General features: G+C 35.0%; 1 protein-coding gene across 19 annotated transcripts in view; it reads left to right on the forward strand.

Moving 5' to 3' along the window:
- Positions 1-7,411: 7,411 nt before the first annotated feature.
- LOC127881542 (uncharacterized) overlaps positions 7,412-15,468 on the forward strand; it is a 533,182-nt gene continuing 525,125 nt past the window's right edge. For 17 of the 19 annotated variants that reach the window (XM_052429490.1, XM_052429491.1, XM_052429489.1 and 14 more), the window contains exon 1: positions 7,422-7,554. Coding sequence is in view for 1 of the 19 variants with exons in the window: in XM_052429519.1 (XP_052285479.1) it covers positions 15,067-15,249 (183 nt within the window). In the remaining 18 variants the exon portion in view is untranslated. Of the gene's footprint in view, positions 7,555-14,644; positions 15,250-15,468 lie in introns of those variants that run through there. The other 2 variants (XM_052429479.1, XM_052429519.1) reach the window with 2 other exon arrangements.

Here is a 15,468-nt window from a genome sequence, read left to right on the forward strand (position 1 = left end):
GGAAACATTCTAATAAGGGTCACAGAAAACGGTGTGTCACGAATAAGGCGCATCAACTGTGAATCGGAATTGGGCAAGTACAAATCATAAAATTCGACACGAATCGCTCCCCTCTTCTTTTTTGAACAGTGTACATTTTATCCAGCGCAGGTGGTTTGTGCTGCACGAGGATCTTGTGACCTTGATCATTCTTTGCATGAGATAAATCTAAACAAATGAATAAGCAAACGAAATTGATTTACATCTCTACATATCGATGTGTGAACTCTGTTCATGATATATTTGTATATATACTTCATCATAACCTACTTCCTTAACACATAATAAAAATAGTAAACCGGTGATAACACTAAATACAATAACATCACTAACATATTTTACACTCTGTCTGTTTAAAATGACAATGGTAAGTTATTGTACGAGATAAACCCGTCTCATTTTCGTGCGTGCGCTACTCCTACTTATGGCGAAACGTGCTGTAGCGTATATCATAATCATTTCGCTGTTAAATTGTTTGTAAGGATATATTACCCTTTGAAGTAGTTGCTGCGCAATTCATCATTCATTTCACATGTGCATGTCACCATGCGAATTACATGATACCTTCGCGCTATGTCAATCATATCTGTTGTAGAGCATGATGATTGAAACTTGTGATTAGATATTGGTATCGGGAGTTATTGCCCTTTATTTTCATGCTTTATGAGATAAAATGCAAGTTAATCTGATTGAATTGCATATTGTAAACAGTGCAGTAATGCACTTAGATGGATCTCTTTCTTTTCATAAATTAAATTATGTTAGCACTCGGTTGCAAACATGCAAGGATATATTTATTTATTTTAATCATAACAAATTCTAGTTAAATTTGACAAAGTGACCCTTTGAACTGATGACCTTCCTTTTGTGTACACTTTGTCACTCTTATGTTTTGTATTCGTACATTAGGGTTACATATAAGTGTTCATACTATTGTAAAAGAACGCTGTACATATAACTATTCGGTAAAAAATAAGGCAGCAATGCGTCTTAAAAGCCTATGATTGCATAGACTCTTACATTGATGTATACTAGATTGTGTACAGCATACAGAACATTTATTTAGCGTGGTATTCGTTATCTATTGATGAAATATTATCATATAAATTTATCATGGAATTAGTGGCAATTTACTGAGAATCGAATACAAGCTTAGTTTGTTCGTCTTTTCTATATTCAACATTCAAGGTTTCTATAAATTCTTATATATGTATATGTGTATGTGTGTATGTTTGTATATATACATACATTGATGCTTAACAGATTGTGTACAGAAAATGTATTTAGCGTGGTAGTCGTTAGCTTTTGAAGAAATATTATCATTAAACTTAATCATAAACGTACTGGCAATTTACTGTGCATTAAATACAATCTTAGTTTGTTTGTTTCTCCTATATTAAAATTCAATGTATCTGTAAATTGTTATATATGTATGTGTGTATGTGTATGCATGTGTGTCTATGCATACATATATTTTTGTATGTATGTATGTGTTTTATGTATGTGTGTGTATGTATGTATGTATATGAACTAGTGTAAAAGTCGATGGTCATTTCATTATATTGTGTTATTCTGGTTATCAATCAAAAGTTTGCAATTTGATACTTGTTAAATATACACATAGATATGTAATTCCAATATTCTAAAACTCCTTTTTATATTTGTACACGTATATTGCTCATCAATGTATCTGTATTTATTTTTGCAATTCAAAAGTAGATAACATCACAATTTGAAGTTACCTATTATCATCACACGGGCTCAACCACGTTTTGCTCTCCTTAAATAACCTTTTAAAGTGATCGTACCAGTACAAGTGTAACATTAAACATAGATTATTGTCCAATAAGATTACTGTCCAAGTAAAAGTTTACTTACTTTAGCTAATTTAAAGTGTTTATACTTAAAATACCCCCAGTACTCCTTTTAGCTGAAGATATGTTTTCTTCAAACATAACATTTTGCTTTTCCATATGCTTTTCTCCTGCTCTCTTTTTCTTTTTCCTTTATGATCTATCATTTCCTCTTTGCCTGTTCTGTTGCAAACAGTGTTATCAAACAGTAGAAATGTCATTATATGTCTTTACGCGTAATTGTATTAGACGAATTATGTCAGCGTTTCAGTCTTATCTCGTCCTTCTTGGAACGATTCATGATGTTAAAAGTAAACGCATGTTTGGAAACGCTGTCATGATTATATACAAAACGCCAGTAAGATTCTCATTACTGCTTCACTTATTATATATCTTCCAATTATGGCCAGACGCACTAAGCTTGATTTCTTTGCGCACTAGCGTATATAATTCGATTAATTTATCAAATACTGTCGAACATCCGCGAAAACATATTATTTTAGGAACGCATATATATGATGATATTCAACTTCTATAAAAGCTCCTATCTTGCTTCGAGTTTGTTGGAACACTCCTTTGGTTAGCTTGCATTTTGTTACAGTCAGGTGATATCCATCCAAACCCAGGACCCTCAATTTTTGAATCATCGTTACATACTGATACAAATAGTTCCTCACCCACTTGTAATACTTCAGAGACTTATCACTTATCTTTTGTTCATTACAATGTTCAAAGCCTGGTGCATAAATTAGACATTCTTAGCACAGGTCTACAAGAGTTTGACATTATTGCGTTTACTGAAACCTGGTTAAATGATTCCATATTATCTAGTGATCTCATGTTCAATGGTTTCCATCTGCCAATCCGCGAAGACCGTTCCCTTGATCCACATGGTGGTGTTATAATATATGTAAAAATAAAAATGTATGCGAGCATTATGGTTACCTTCAAATAATGCACAGAAAGAATCGGCTTTCAAGTTGATTTGATCTCCCCGCGCAGTCCATCCCACGAATCCCTTATTCTCCTAAGCAAGGTAATCATGCTATCATACAGATTTGCAGTTTACCTATATATTTTTCAAAAGGTCAGATAGCTTAATTGGTAGAGCAACACATGCCGGTATCATTAGATGGCTCATGCGTGGTTTCGGGACGAATCTCGATCTGACCTTCGTAGGTAAACCTGTGATTGAAAGGCTGGCAACTCATAGTGTGAGAATCTGTTTTGGGCGGGGTTTTGGGCTAACAGTCCATTTCATCAGGTCACATGAAACCATTAAATATGGCCCGTTTGCTGTTTAATTGCTGATTAACATAATAATTAAAAGTTCATATCCTCATTTAAATACCAGTCTTTACGAACTCTACGTTCTTCTGCTAGGAAGTGCCTTTAATGATTTAATTCAAATATTATCTTTATTAGAGTTTTGTGTCAGTTTCTTTTATTAAACATTAATCGAGCTCGCTTTAAGGCTTTGCCTTATTTAATATTATATAAAATCTCTCAGTGACATCGCTTCAAATGCATTTAAAACAGACATGAATCATAAATAAATAAATAAAATATAAAATGTAAACAAATCTCACTGTTACATCGCTTGAAATGCATTTAAATACGCGTGTATTATGATTGAATAATCTTCAAATACATTAAATGAGTTTTAGCTTGCACAGTAGTGACGAAGGTGCTAAAGTTTCTTTCTAGTATTCACCTATTACGGGCAAAAGCCCGCGTAGCAGGCGTTGACCGTTCATACATATGGAAATGTAGACATAAAATTACATAAGAATACCACATATGGATGCGTCTCAAAAAAATTTGGCACGCGACATATATTTTCGCGATACTAATTATGACCTTCAACAAATAAAAAACACTTTGACATTATGCTAAATCACATGTAAATACATACCTCAGGAAAAAGTATAATAATGACATAATTGTGTAGCGAATCGCACAAAATATTCTCGCATTATTTGTTTTTCTTCGCAACCGTTCCAGAATTAAGACATTACTCAATTATCTCCCCTGAATACTCATCTTCAGTGGGTATAAGCCGAAGACTGGTTAACTACATAAAGTGACAGTCTTTACCAAACACAATTAACGTGAACATAACCCGTCTTAAATATATTGCCGAATCTCAGATTTCTGTCGAATTTATTTGCTTTGATCTTTTCGATATCGTATTGTTATTATTATCCTGACAAATCACAAACGCTTGTTAAAAAATTATTTGTTTCAAACATTTTAGTTGGCATCTCTATTCTTCCAGTACTCTCGCGGTATTTCAATAACGATACCCTACTGTTTATTTGTCAGAATTCGTGACGCATTTTCCATTCGCTCTCAGAAAGAAGTTTAACGTGTGATCATGAGCAATATTCTGGTAAGTTATTGTTGTTATCCACCAAAAACACATTTATTCACAAAATTTAAAGATATTCCGATCTTACTTTTTAGTCTTTTAGCTTTAATTTTTAACGTATTTACACCTCGTCTACTCGCACTTTCTCGATATCCCGAAAGGTTACATATCACTATGATATGTTTAGGCCTAAAACCACAAAATCCGATACCGTTGGATTTTCGAACCACAATCTTTCGTAAAAAATCTTCCAGATTCGAAATCATCAAAAAACAAGACATTTATAAATTGTCTACATTATTGATCAAATTGTAAGATATTTGTTGGTTTTTCGTTTTTAGAAGCTGTTCTGCCAAGGCAAGAGCTGGGCATCCCACAAGCTATTCTATCCAGCAAAACTGACAGTTTTGGTTTACAGAAATCAACAAAGGAGGGATTCCTAAACTATCAAAATGTCCAAACTATACACACAGTTATTGTCTGTGGTGATCTTTATTGGTTCTGTTGGTTTACTTGGATTGAACATGTGTGAACTTTTATAGAACTTTGAAAAGTCTATATCTGTCTATCTATAAACAAAAATCAGCTATGGTATAATAAGATCAGATGTGCAAACAAGGTCAAAGGGTTGTTAAAGTAACAATTTGAAGGCAATTATGCTGAAAAAATATGAAAGTTTCCATGCAAATTTAGTCTCTATATTGACAAGTGTCTGCCAAAAAATGTCAAACTAGTAATACAAAACTTACCACAAGTATGTAAAAGCACTAATTACCGGTTGTGATCATTTTTAGTAAGATAGTGTAATTCTAAACAGTAGCAAATAGCTTGTTTAGTAAATGCATAATGCAATTAATATGATTTCCTTGCAAATTGTGTAATTAATAAATTGGTTGTTACTTGTTAATCCATGATAAATGTTTTATGGCTGTACAAAACCAGCATTGTTAATTTTGTAAAAGGTAATAAAATAACGCCACTTTGTAATTTCATATACGTAAATATTCTTGTACTGTAGGTTTATAACAGTTTGAATATTACTTATTTTGTAACTATTATTTTATGTGCAAATAAATGATGTGAAGTGTTTTGTATCTCCACACAATACCACATACCTTTTCATATATGTACTGAGATATGTGTTATTTGAATGTTTAAATAAAAAATATGGATGATATAACATGATGCATTCTAATATTTGCATTCAAATTGTAACAATAGAACTAAGTGTATGCAGTTTAGACTGTGATTTAAGAATTGCTACAAAATGACTAGTTTTTAGTGGCGACAAAATTTTAACTATTTAACAACAGTTTGCTAAAGAAAATTAGAAACCTGCAAGATACCTGTATTTATTAAATATTTTAATTGCGAAACAAGTATGTTGTTATGCTGTTACACATAATTATTATACATTGATAATAAATAATAAGACAATTAACGGTGTTAACGTTTCCCAACAGTAGAACTCATTCTGCTCATGAAGTCAGTGGTATACAGACGAAATCTCCAGGTATGGCTTTCAATACGTAGTGTGTGTTATTTGACAGTCTAAAACTGATTGGATTAAAAAAATCCTGTCAAATTTGTCAATCAAAATTGATTTGACACATCACATGATTTTAATTATGTTAAATAAGTGTACTGTATGCTAATTGCAACTGCTTTAATAAGCTGTCAAGTTGAATTGAGACATTTGATGAAACAAACTGTTTCCTGGGTAGGACCAGTACTTAGTGTCTATACATGTATGACGTACCATGACGTCGAAAGTCTACAAGACCTACTAGGTAGAACAAGCAATGTACTTCGACGTACAATTTTCACCGACCCTTGAGTGTTAACCAATCAGAAGACACCTTACATCTGATGCTTTTAGAGATATTTGACATTGAATAGTATTATTTATACCAAATTATGCGACTATCGACCGCTTACCCATAGATATTGTGCGTATTTATTGACCTGGCGTGGCGGAAGTAACCTCTGACTTATGCAAGTTATGGTAATCACAAAATACGACCAACGGGGAGGTTATTATACATTATTTATCCCGTTAATGTTTGGTAACTGTTTGGTTACCGTCGGGAATTTCCTACACAGTAATGCGCTGGACGGTCGTGATAGTCCGCCCCGCATGAATAAATACTCACAATATGCTGAATAATTTTAATTTTCAAAAGGTAACAATTGAATCTTCTTCAAATTTGTATATAATCTATTTCAATGCATTAAATACTTGAAACTTCTATGTGTTTTTAACCATTCTGATATTTTTATTCATTTTGTCATCAATTAAAAAAGAGATTTAAAACATTTATTATGAATAAATCTGAAGGAAAAGTGGCTCAAGAGACAAGTGTTTTGATTGTCTGTTCAGAAAATGTGTACGTCGAAGTACAAACATGTATGTCGAAGTACAAACTGTACTTTGACGTACAAATATATACTTTGAAGTGTATTTTATATTTGTGTGTCGACGTACAATTATTGTACTTCGACGTACATTTCTCCTTTTACCTAGAAGGTCTTTTTGACTTTCAATCCAAATGGTACGCCATAGCAAAAACCTATAGATAACATCTATGTATTCTATAGGTCTTTGGTCATAGTATGTCTTTAGGGTTATCTAAATAATGCTCCCACTTCAGGGACCAATACAGAGACTTCCAGTGACTAAGCTAATTAGTAGACACCCCATCCACTATACCAAAGCCACCGAACCAGCTTTAAATTCCTGTGGCTAGAAAACAAAAAATATATGATATGCTAGATCTTTAAGCTAGGAACATGTAACTCGTTTTAAGATTGATTTTTTTGTTATGCATTACTGAATTATTGCAACAATTATAATATTTTGAACACAATCATGTCCATATATTTATTAAAAATACATGGTTATCATAAAAAACTTAAAAAGCTTTTGTCCGTAAATTAGGTAGCACCTATAATCATATTATTCACACCTCTACTGCACATTCTATCTATTGCTACTTGGACGAAATTATTAAGTTCCCCGATTGCACACAAATATCAGTGTACGAAACTGTAGTAGGACGAAGCTAGTCTGGATTACCTGCCCCGGCCACTGTGGTACTAAAATATAGTAATACGACGGGAACCAGAATATCATAGTACGACGGGAACCAGAATAGGACGGAGCCTCCATAAACTAACGAAATAGTGGAAAGTAACCTCGTCTATAACTTCCGCCTTCAACCGTTTGTCATCAAAATTGTGTTTTTAGCATTTTTACACGAAAAACACGCACTTTGACATCGGTGGTAACAGGTAGAAATCTTTCTAAAGGAGATATTTGTTTCTTAAGATTGTTGTTTGATTTAAGTTCAGTTTATAGTCGATGACATTTAATTTTCTGAAATGGCAAGTAGTGGGTGGGGTATTCTTGTTATCGCGCTGACGTCACACACGGGGAATTTCAGACGTTTCGCCCCCAAGTATTTTCGCACCCTAGTTATTTCGCCCCCAAGACGTTTCGCACCTGGTCGTTTCGCCCCAAATTTTAATTTGAAAAAGAGGATATTAATCAAGTCACTAATTTAACACAGTATAAAGAAGTAACGAAAAAAAAAAAAAATTTTATGACGTAAACTTCTAAGCAACATTCGAACGCGTGTGCCCGAAAACAGTTCACTTTTGTACCGCGACAATTTCCAGAGCCGATAAGACAACAATTTTGAGGAAAAAACAATAAATATGATATAATTTGTCCGTTTTTCTGACCCCGTTCCAAAGAAAAAGCCTGAGCAATGTTTAAAATCTGCACATTTCCTTCACCAGACGTCTATGTTTGTCAATGTTTTGATCGTAAAATGTTGTTAGAGTAGTTTCCCTTGGAAGCCCGTCTCGAAAATGTATTGTGCTCTCTGTACTTTGCATTGCAATACCATTAAAGAATGATGTGTATGCAGAAAATTTTAACCCCAAATGATGACACTAGAACATATGTTAAGATCGTGACCGGCCTATTGCGATAAAGGTTCTCACTGCGTCAATTTGGGATTTTGTCACAAAACAACTGTCATTAGAAGGGGTGACAGCCTTTTATGCCCCCATTTGAAATATAATTTTATTTAGCTATTTTCCGTGAGTAAATACACTTTATGTAGACCTCTGAATACAGTTATCACAGTTCATATTTCGTTTTTATGAATACTAGTTTTGTTTAAACCATTCTTTTCAATACAGTTTATTCACGAAATTCATCTAAAACAACACATATTTAATACAAATAAACACATTTTCACAAACAAATATACCGGTTATTATAAACACATCTCAGGGCCTCGCTGTGACGTCATCAAAATCGATGCACGATCTTATAGGGTAATTCTGTGTGACGCAGACTACGATGTACATGAATGTTGAAAGGAACGTAACTCCATTAATATTATCTGTCAACCAACATATTTCACTTGTTATTTGTTAAACAAAAGATAAATCATAAAGAATATATCAAGTTTAGTCATTGTTTAATGATTTTTCATGAAAGATATGCCTTTGAAGTTTAAGGTGCACGAACTTATAGGTTTAGAGGCTACATTAACATTAACCCTTTATTTTAGCTCAACAAACCACTGCCAGTGCTTTATCCTAATAAGATAACAGTTTTTCGTTGTTCATCAATTCGTCTTGATAGTCTGGACAATCTTCTATCTATCTATCTATATATACTGCTAGTCGCCAACAATTAGCATTACAAGCAGGTGCGTGTCAGTGCTAGGAAATTAAGGAAGAAGTGTATAGGAGATAAAAAGTAATACATAATGTATTTGTGAGACATAGAAACAAAGGTGATAGTGTTAGTTAAAAGAAGGAATATACAGATAAAAGGTTAAAAACAGCCAGCCTGCTTAGAAACTGTGGTCTAGTTTGGTCACCCCCAGCCTAAACTGGTCCAGGGTAGGTGCCTGTACAATATTGGCTGGTAGAGAGTTCCATAGGACAATAGTGGCTGGATAGAAGGAGAATTTATAGTAGTTGCTTGGAGTGGGCAGGGGTGGCGAAATCTCAAAAAACTAAACTTGTCCACGGACAACCATTTAGGAAATTTAACTTGTCCGTTGCTGAACAACACTTGTCCGTTAATGTTTATATAAATTATAAACGCATTTATTGATTAATGTAAAACACTGTGGAATATACCAAAATGAGTATGATTTTCTAGTTTTGTTTATAGTTGTATTTCAATAGTACATTCATTATAGCAGTATATTATAAACAATATAAAGACTTTCTAAAACTTTTAATCTTGCAAAGCTAGTGTTATTAAAACATGTGTTGAACATAGTACATCGTAATCTTAACAAATTAAACTAGTCCAATATGTGGACCTCATCAGACTGAGGCTCCGCTACTGGTAGCAATTTGATTATCATCAACTGGTACATGTGTAGTCATTGAAAATCTGTTAGCCAAGTTTCTTGAAAAGTTCTGGTGCGTTTACTTATGATATTTTTTATCATAATCTTTCTTAGTTTTTTAGGGAGGTGGACTGCTCAAAGCTTCTGGTTTCTGCTCCGTTGTTGAAGATTAAAAAAATAAATGTTCCATTTTTAGCTCATCTATTTTTTGAAAAAAAATTATGAGCTATTGTCATCACCTTGGCGTCGGCGTTGGCGTTGGCGTCGGCGTCCGGTTAAGTTTTGCGTTTAGGTCCACTTTTCTCAGAAAGTATCAATGCTATTGCATTCAAACTTGGTACACTTACTTACTATCATGAGGGGACTGGGCAGGCAAAGTTAGATAACTCTGGCGTGCATTTTGACAGAATTATGTGCCCTTTTTATACTTAAAAAATTGAAAATTTTGGTTAAGTTTTGCGTTTAGTTCCACTTTTCTCAGTAAGTATCAATGCTATTGCATTCAAACTTGGTACACTTACTTACATGTACTATCATGAGGGGACTGGGCAGGCAAAGTTAGATAACTCTGGCATGCATTTTGACAGAATTATGTGCCCTTTTTATACTTAGAAAATTGACAATTTTGGTTAAGTTTTGTGTTTAGGTCCATTTTATTCCTTAAGCATCAAAGCTATTGCTTTCATACTTGCAACACATACTAACTATCATAAGGGGACTGTGCAGGCAAAGTAATGTAACTCTTACTGGCATTTTGACAGAATTATGTGCCCTTTTTATACTTAGAAAATTGAAAATTTGATTAAGTTTTGTGTTTAGGTCCACTTTATTCCTACAGTATCAAAGCTATTGCTTTCATACTTGCAAGATTTATGAACTATCATAAGGGGACTGTGCAGGCAAAGTTATGTAACTCTGACTGGCATTTGGACGGAATTATGGGCCCTTTATACTTAGAAAATTGAAAATTTGGTTAAGATTTATGTTTTGGTCCACTTTACCCCTAAAGTATCATAGGTATTGCTTTCATACTTGGAACACTCACAAACTATCATAAGGGTACAGTAAAAGGACAAGTTGCATAACTCTGGTTGTCATTGTTACGGAATTATGGCCCTTTTTTGACTTAGTAACTTTTAATAAATGGTTAAATTTTGTGTTTCGATCCACTTTACTTCTTAAGTATCAAGGCTATTGCTTTCAAACTTCAAATACTTACATGCTATCATGAGGTTACTGTACCTGGCAACTTGAATTTTACTTTGACCTTTGAATGACCTTGACTCTCAAGGTCAAATTATTAAATTTTGCTAAAATTGCCATAATTTCTTTATTTATGATTAGATTTGATTGATACTTTGATGAAACTACTCTTACCTGACATACCACAATAGACTCCACCCAAACCATCCCCCGTGCCCTCCCCCCCTCCCCCCTCCCCCCCCCCCCCCCTATTTTTTTTTTTTTATTTTTTTTTTTTTTTTGAGATCATCTCACAAATGACCACCACACCCTCACACTATACCCCCCCCCCTCCCTCCCATTTTTTTTTTTTTAAACTGTTATGTTTGAAATACCGTCCAACCATCGCACCCAAACCCCCCCCCCCATCCCCCCCCCCCCCCCCCCCCCCCCGATTTTTTTTTTTTTTTTTTCGCTTTTTTGGAAGATAATGTAATAAATGTCCACAACCCCACACTATACACCCCTCTTCACTCCACTCCTCCCTCCTTTGTGATTGAAAATGAGAGTCCCTTCACCTTTAAAAAGAAAATAGATGAGCGGTCTGCACCCGCCAGGCGGTGCTCTTGTTTACCATTAAAGTCGTCTTAAATAACAAGGTAGACCGTGTTTTGATTATCTTACTTTGATACTTTTTATTTCCGTCTGATTGTAAAAATAAAGAAACCAGTCTGTACACTGTCTAACAGTCGGGCCGAATGTTTAAAATGCGGCATGCTCCTGGTCTCTTATAGAATTAGGGAGATCACTGCGCAGGAGAGTGCCCGTATTAAAACTTGATGGCTCCGCAAATAGCACTGACAATGTAATCGCATGTCAAAATCCGGTTTTGTAAAACTTAATTACAGCTTTAATACCAGGGTCTTCCCCAGGCCATTTAAGCGCCCCTTGCCGGGGCGCTTGAATTTCGAAATCAGAGTCCCCGGGGTGTTTGAAATTTTCCGATCAGTGTATTCTTCAGTAAAAGAAAGTGGAGATTGTCCAAAAAAATCAAAGTTTCCCTATCAGTGTATCAATATTCCCTGTTTTAAAAGAGCACTCGGTACCTACTTTCACAAGTAATCGCCATAAACACCACATGGGGTAATGGATAATCCACTGATAAGAGAATAGCATGACGCGCGTATCGATTATTCTAGCCACATTACACGGTCATTTAAATGCTGACAAGGATGTATCTGGTAACTTTCCAGTCGTCAAACTGTGAAGTTCATCGTCCAATCGGTTACGCGAATGCTTATGAGGGGGGGTTAACTATCGACCATTATTTTTTATTGACGTTGGGCATGAAGTAACAGTTTATCGCAGCTTGATTAGCAAGAAGTTGTACCGTTTGAGTAATATAAAACCGGTAATTAGTACAGTACAGAACATTAAAGACGGTTTCGGGCATCATCATCACACCTTTTTACTGTAAACAAGTGTTACCTATGACTCATAATTAATACGAGAAAATTAATTGCAAGTGGTAAACAATTAATTATTATAGCGAGTAAGTTGTGCAAATGACTCCCGGTTACAATTATGTGATAATAATTTATTTAATTCCAGTACATGTATATTTCAACATGTCCATTTATAGAACTGATTCACCTCGTTTTTCTGACATTTATTCGACACGTAATGCGCTTTAACAAATTTTCGTTGAATTAATTATGCACACTTGTAAATGTTTCGTCCGATAATCGATAGTTAGAAGACTGATGATGGCAACCGGCCGTGATCCTCGTGGACAACGTGAATTTCATGCATAATTCCGTCAAAACATTTATTCGACTTGTAAAGTGTGTAAACAAATTATCGTTGAATTTATAACGCAACGGTTAATATTTGTTGAAATCTTAAATGGGAATAATTAAATTTGTAATCCGAAACCCATTACCGTAAGTCGATGTTAACGCGTTTTTAATCCGAAACACACTTCCGAATGTAAATGTTACCGCAACGTTAAATATTTTTGCTTCAAATTAGCAGTGCAAATTTATTTTGTGTCGAATCTTTTCTCAATTAAAAAGAGCGCGAAAATTATGCAGCATGTACAACGTCGCGTCTACTGCATTCAAATGGCGTGTATTGAGCGTTTTAACAAGCACACAACAGGTCAGGGGATTGACGCATATTCAGAGGCAATATTTCATCAAATCTATAAATAGTCACTTAAAAAATGGCAAGGTTTGTGTTAAAGAAATAACTGAAAGCTTTTATCGTAAATATTTACCAGAAAGAGATTGATAAAAACGGAATAAACGGGATTATCGGGTAATAAATAGAAACTTGAAAAATAGTAAGTATACAGTAATAGAGTCGGGTTGAAACGGATGTATTGGGGAATCGTTCGAGTCGGGATTTAACTATCTGTGCGGAAAAGTTTTAAAACAATTAAACAATATAAAAAAATATATTTTTAAATGACTGGGGGATTTTTTTGAAGAGTCATAGCGCACCAAATGACGTCTTTTGACGCTGTTTTTCTTTGAGTTATAACGCACCACAGAACGTGAATTGACACGTTAAATTTAAAAAATTCAACGTCGGGAGGGGGAACCCACCCCCGGGGCGCCTGAACAAATTCCTGGGGAAGGCACTGAATACAATGTATTTTTTGTGTATACCTGGACCCGACTTTTAAAAAACTTGTTGTCCACGGACAACTTAATTGAAAAAAATCAGTTGCCCAGACAAGCAAATGTACGACTCGGGCAACTCGGACATTTGATTTCGCCACCCCTGGTGGGGATTTGTCTGAATGAAAGAGGGTGCAAATGTCTAGTGAGCCGGGTCGGAGGAGTGATGTAGGGAGGCATTGGTACAGCAACCAGTCCGTGGACAATTTTATAGAACATCAGTAGCCGGGAGTCATACCTTCTGTTCTCAAGTGAAGGCCACCCTAATTTGTCTAGCATGTGTGTGACACTGTTGTGATATGAGTAATCATTTGTAACCCATCGAGCGGCCCTGCGTTGGACCATCTCGATCTTGTTTATGTTGTGTTGTGTGTGTGGGCTCCACACTGAGCTACTATACTCAAGTTGTGGGCGGACCAGGGTTTTGAAGGCAAATTCTCTAATGCGTGGGTGTTTTATGGGAATGTTGCGTTTGATGAAGTTTAGTGTTTGACTGGCTGTTGCAGTAACCTGGTTTATGTGTTTATTCCAGCTGAGGTCAGATGTGATGCTAACACCCAAGTATTTAGCATCACTAACTGTTTCAATTTTCTTCAATTTCCATATCTTCTTCAGTGTCACACAGTTTAGCAATCTCTTTTTCGAATAAAATTGCAGTTAACAGACACTAACTTGTACAATGTAAAATGATGACATTTTTGGAGACCTATGACGAGTGCATGTTATAAAGATATCACTAGAACATTGTTTATATTTTTATAAACAACCTTTTAAAGCCATGCTTTATAAAGAAATTCATATTTTAATGTCCTTATCTACTGGAAAAATGTGTCAAAGCTATCAAGATCTTTTTTTGTTAGAATGCAGTTGCCGATTTTGCGACTGAGTTTGAAGTAGGTGTTGTGTAACCAGTTGGATTTGCTAATTGTACGTAACAAATTTATTGCTAACATCAAAACAATGAGTGATTTCATTTTCATGATGAAGAAAGGGGTTTGCTCTTCGAATTTTAAACTTTGAAAAGAATATGATTTGTTTGCATTCATTTCACATTTTGCCGGTCGCCAGGACCGACACTCTTAATAAACCTGCCGGACCAAATGGAAATCTGCCGGTCAGGACCGGCTAGTTGTGATAAACATAACTGTCTTCGTCCTACGTCCGGCGACAGTTATGAATCCAAAAGGTCTTTTCAATGGAGCAAGTGCCGGAGTGAATCACACCGGCATGATTTTAAGACTTATCTTACAGTGTAGAGCATTAAACTTGAACTATTTGAGGACAAAAAAGAATTTCCAGTTCATACGAGTAAAAATTTCTAATGAAACATACCAATTAAAGCGTTATTTCCACTTTTTCCAAAACCAACATAAGGATCAGAGTGATTTCGCCTAGATCGTCCGCCATCTTGAAACAAAACGTGGGAATTTCCGGTTTGACCTTATTTGCATAAGTTTTTGGCAGCCAATCAGAAAATAGGTCAGAAGCCCATTTTCATATATGGAAATCGTATCCATATATGGAAATCGTAGTATTTTTTTAATAAAGCCAACATGGCGGCCTACGTAAATGCGATCGAGAGAGTAAAAGAAAAATACGGTTTAAATGTTACCCTGAAGCCACAGCAGACTGATATCATCTCGTACTTATTAGATGGATGCGATGTTTTTGGATTGCTACCAACTGGATTCGGAAAATCAATGACTTACATCTTTGTACCATTGATTTTAGATGAGGTTAGTTCTTCCCCCACCCCTTCCATTATGATTGCAAATCACGTAGATGTAAACTATAATGCTGCAAACAAATTCATAATAGAAGAAGCGGTCACAAGAGAGATGCCGACTTGGCATGCTTTTGTTTGTTTACCGATTCGAAGTATTAGCTCTTTTTACGAAGGCTAAACTAAAAGGCAATAGGGACTTACAAATATAAATAAAGTAATCTGCTGAAAT

This window comes from Dreissena polymorpha, chromosome 5, assembly GCF_020536995.1.
Source record: "Dreissena polymorpha isolate Duluth1 chromosome 5, UMN_Dpol_1.0, whole genome shotgun sequence".
NCBI lineage: Eukaryota > Metazoa > Mollusca > Bivalvia > Myida > Dreissenidae > Dreissena > Dreissena polymorpha.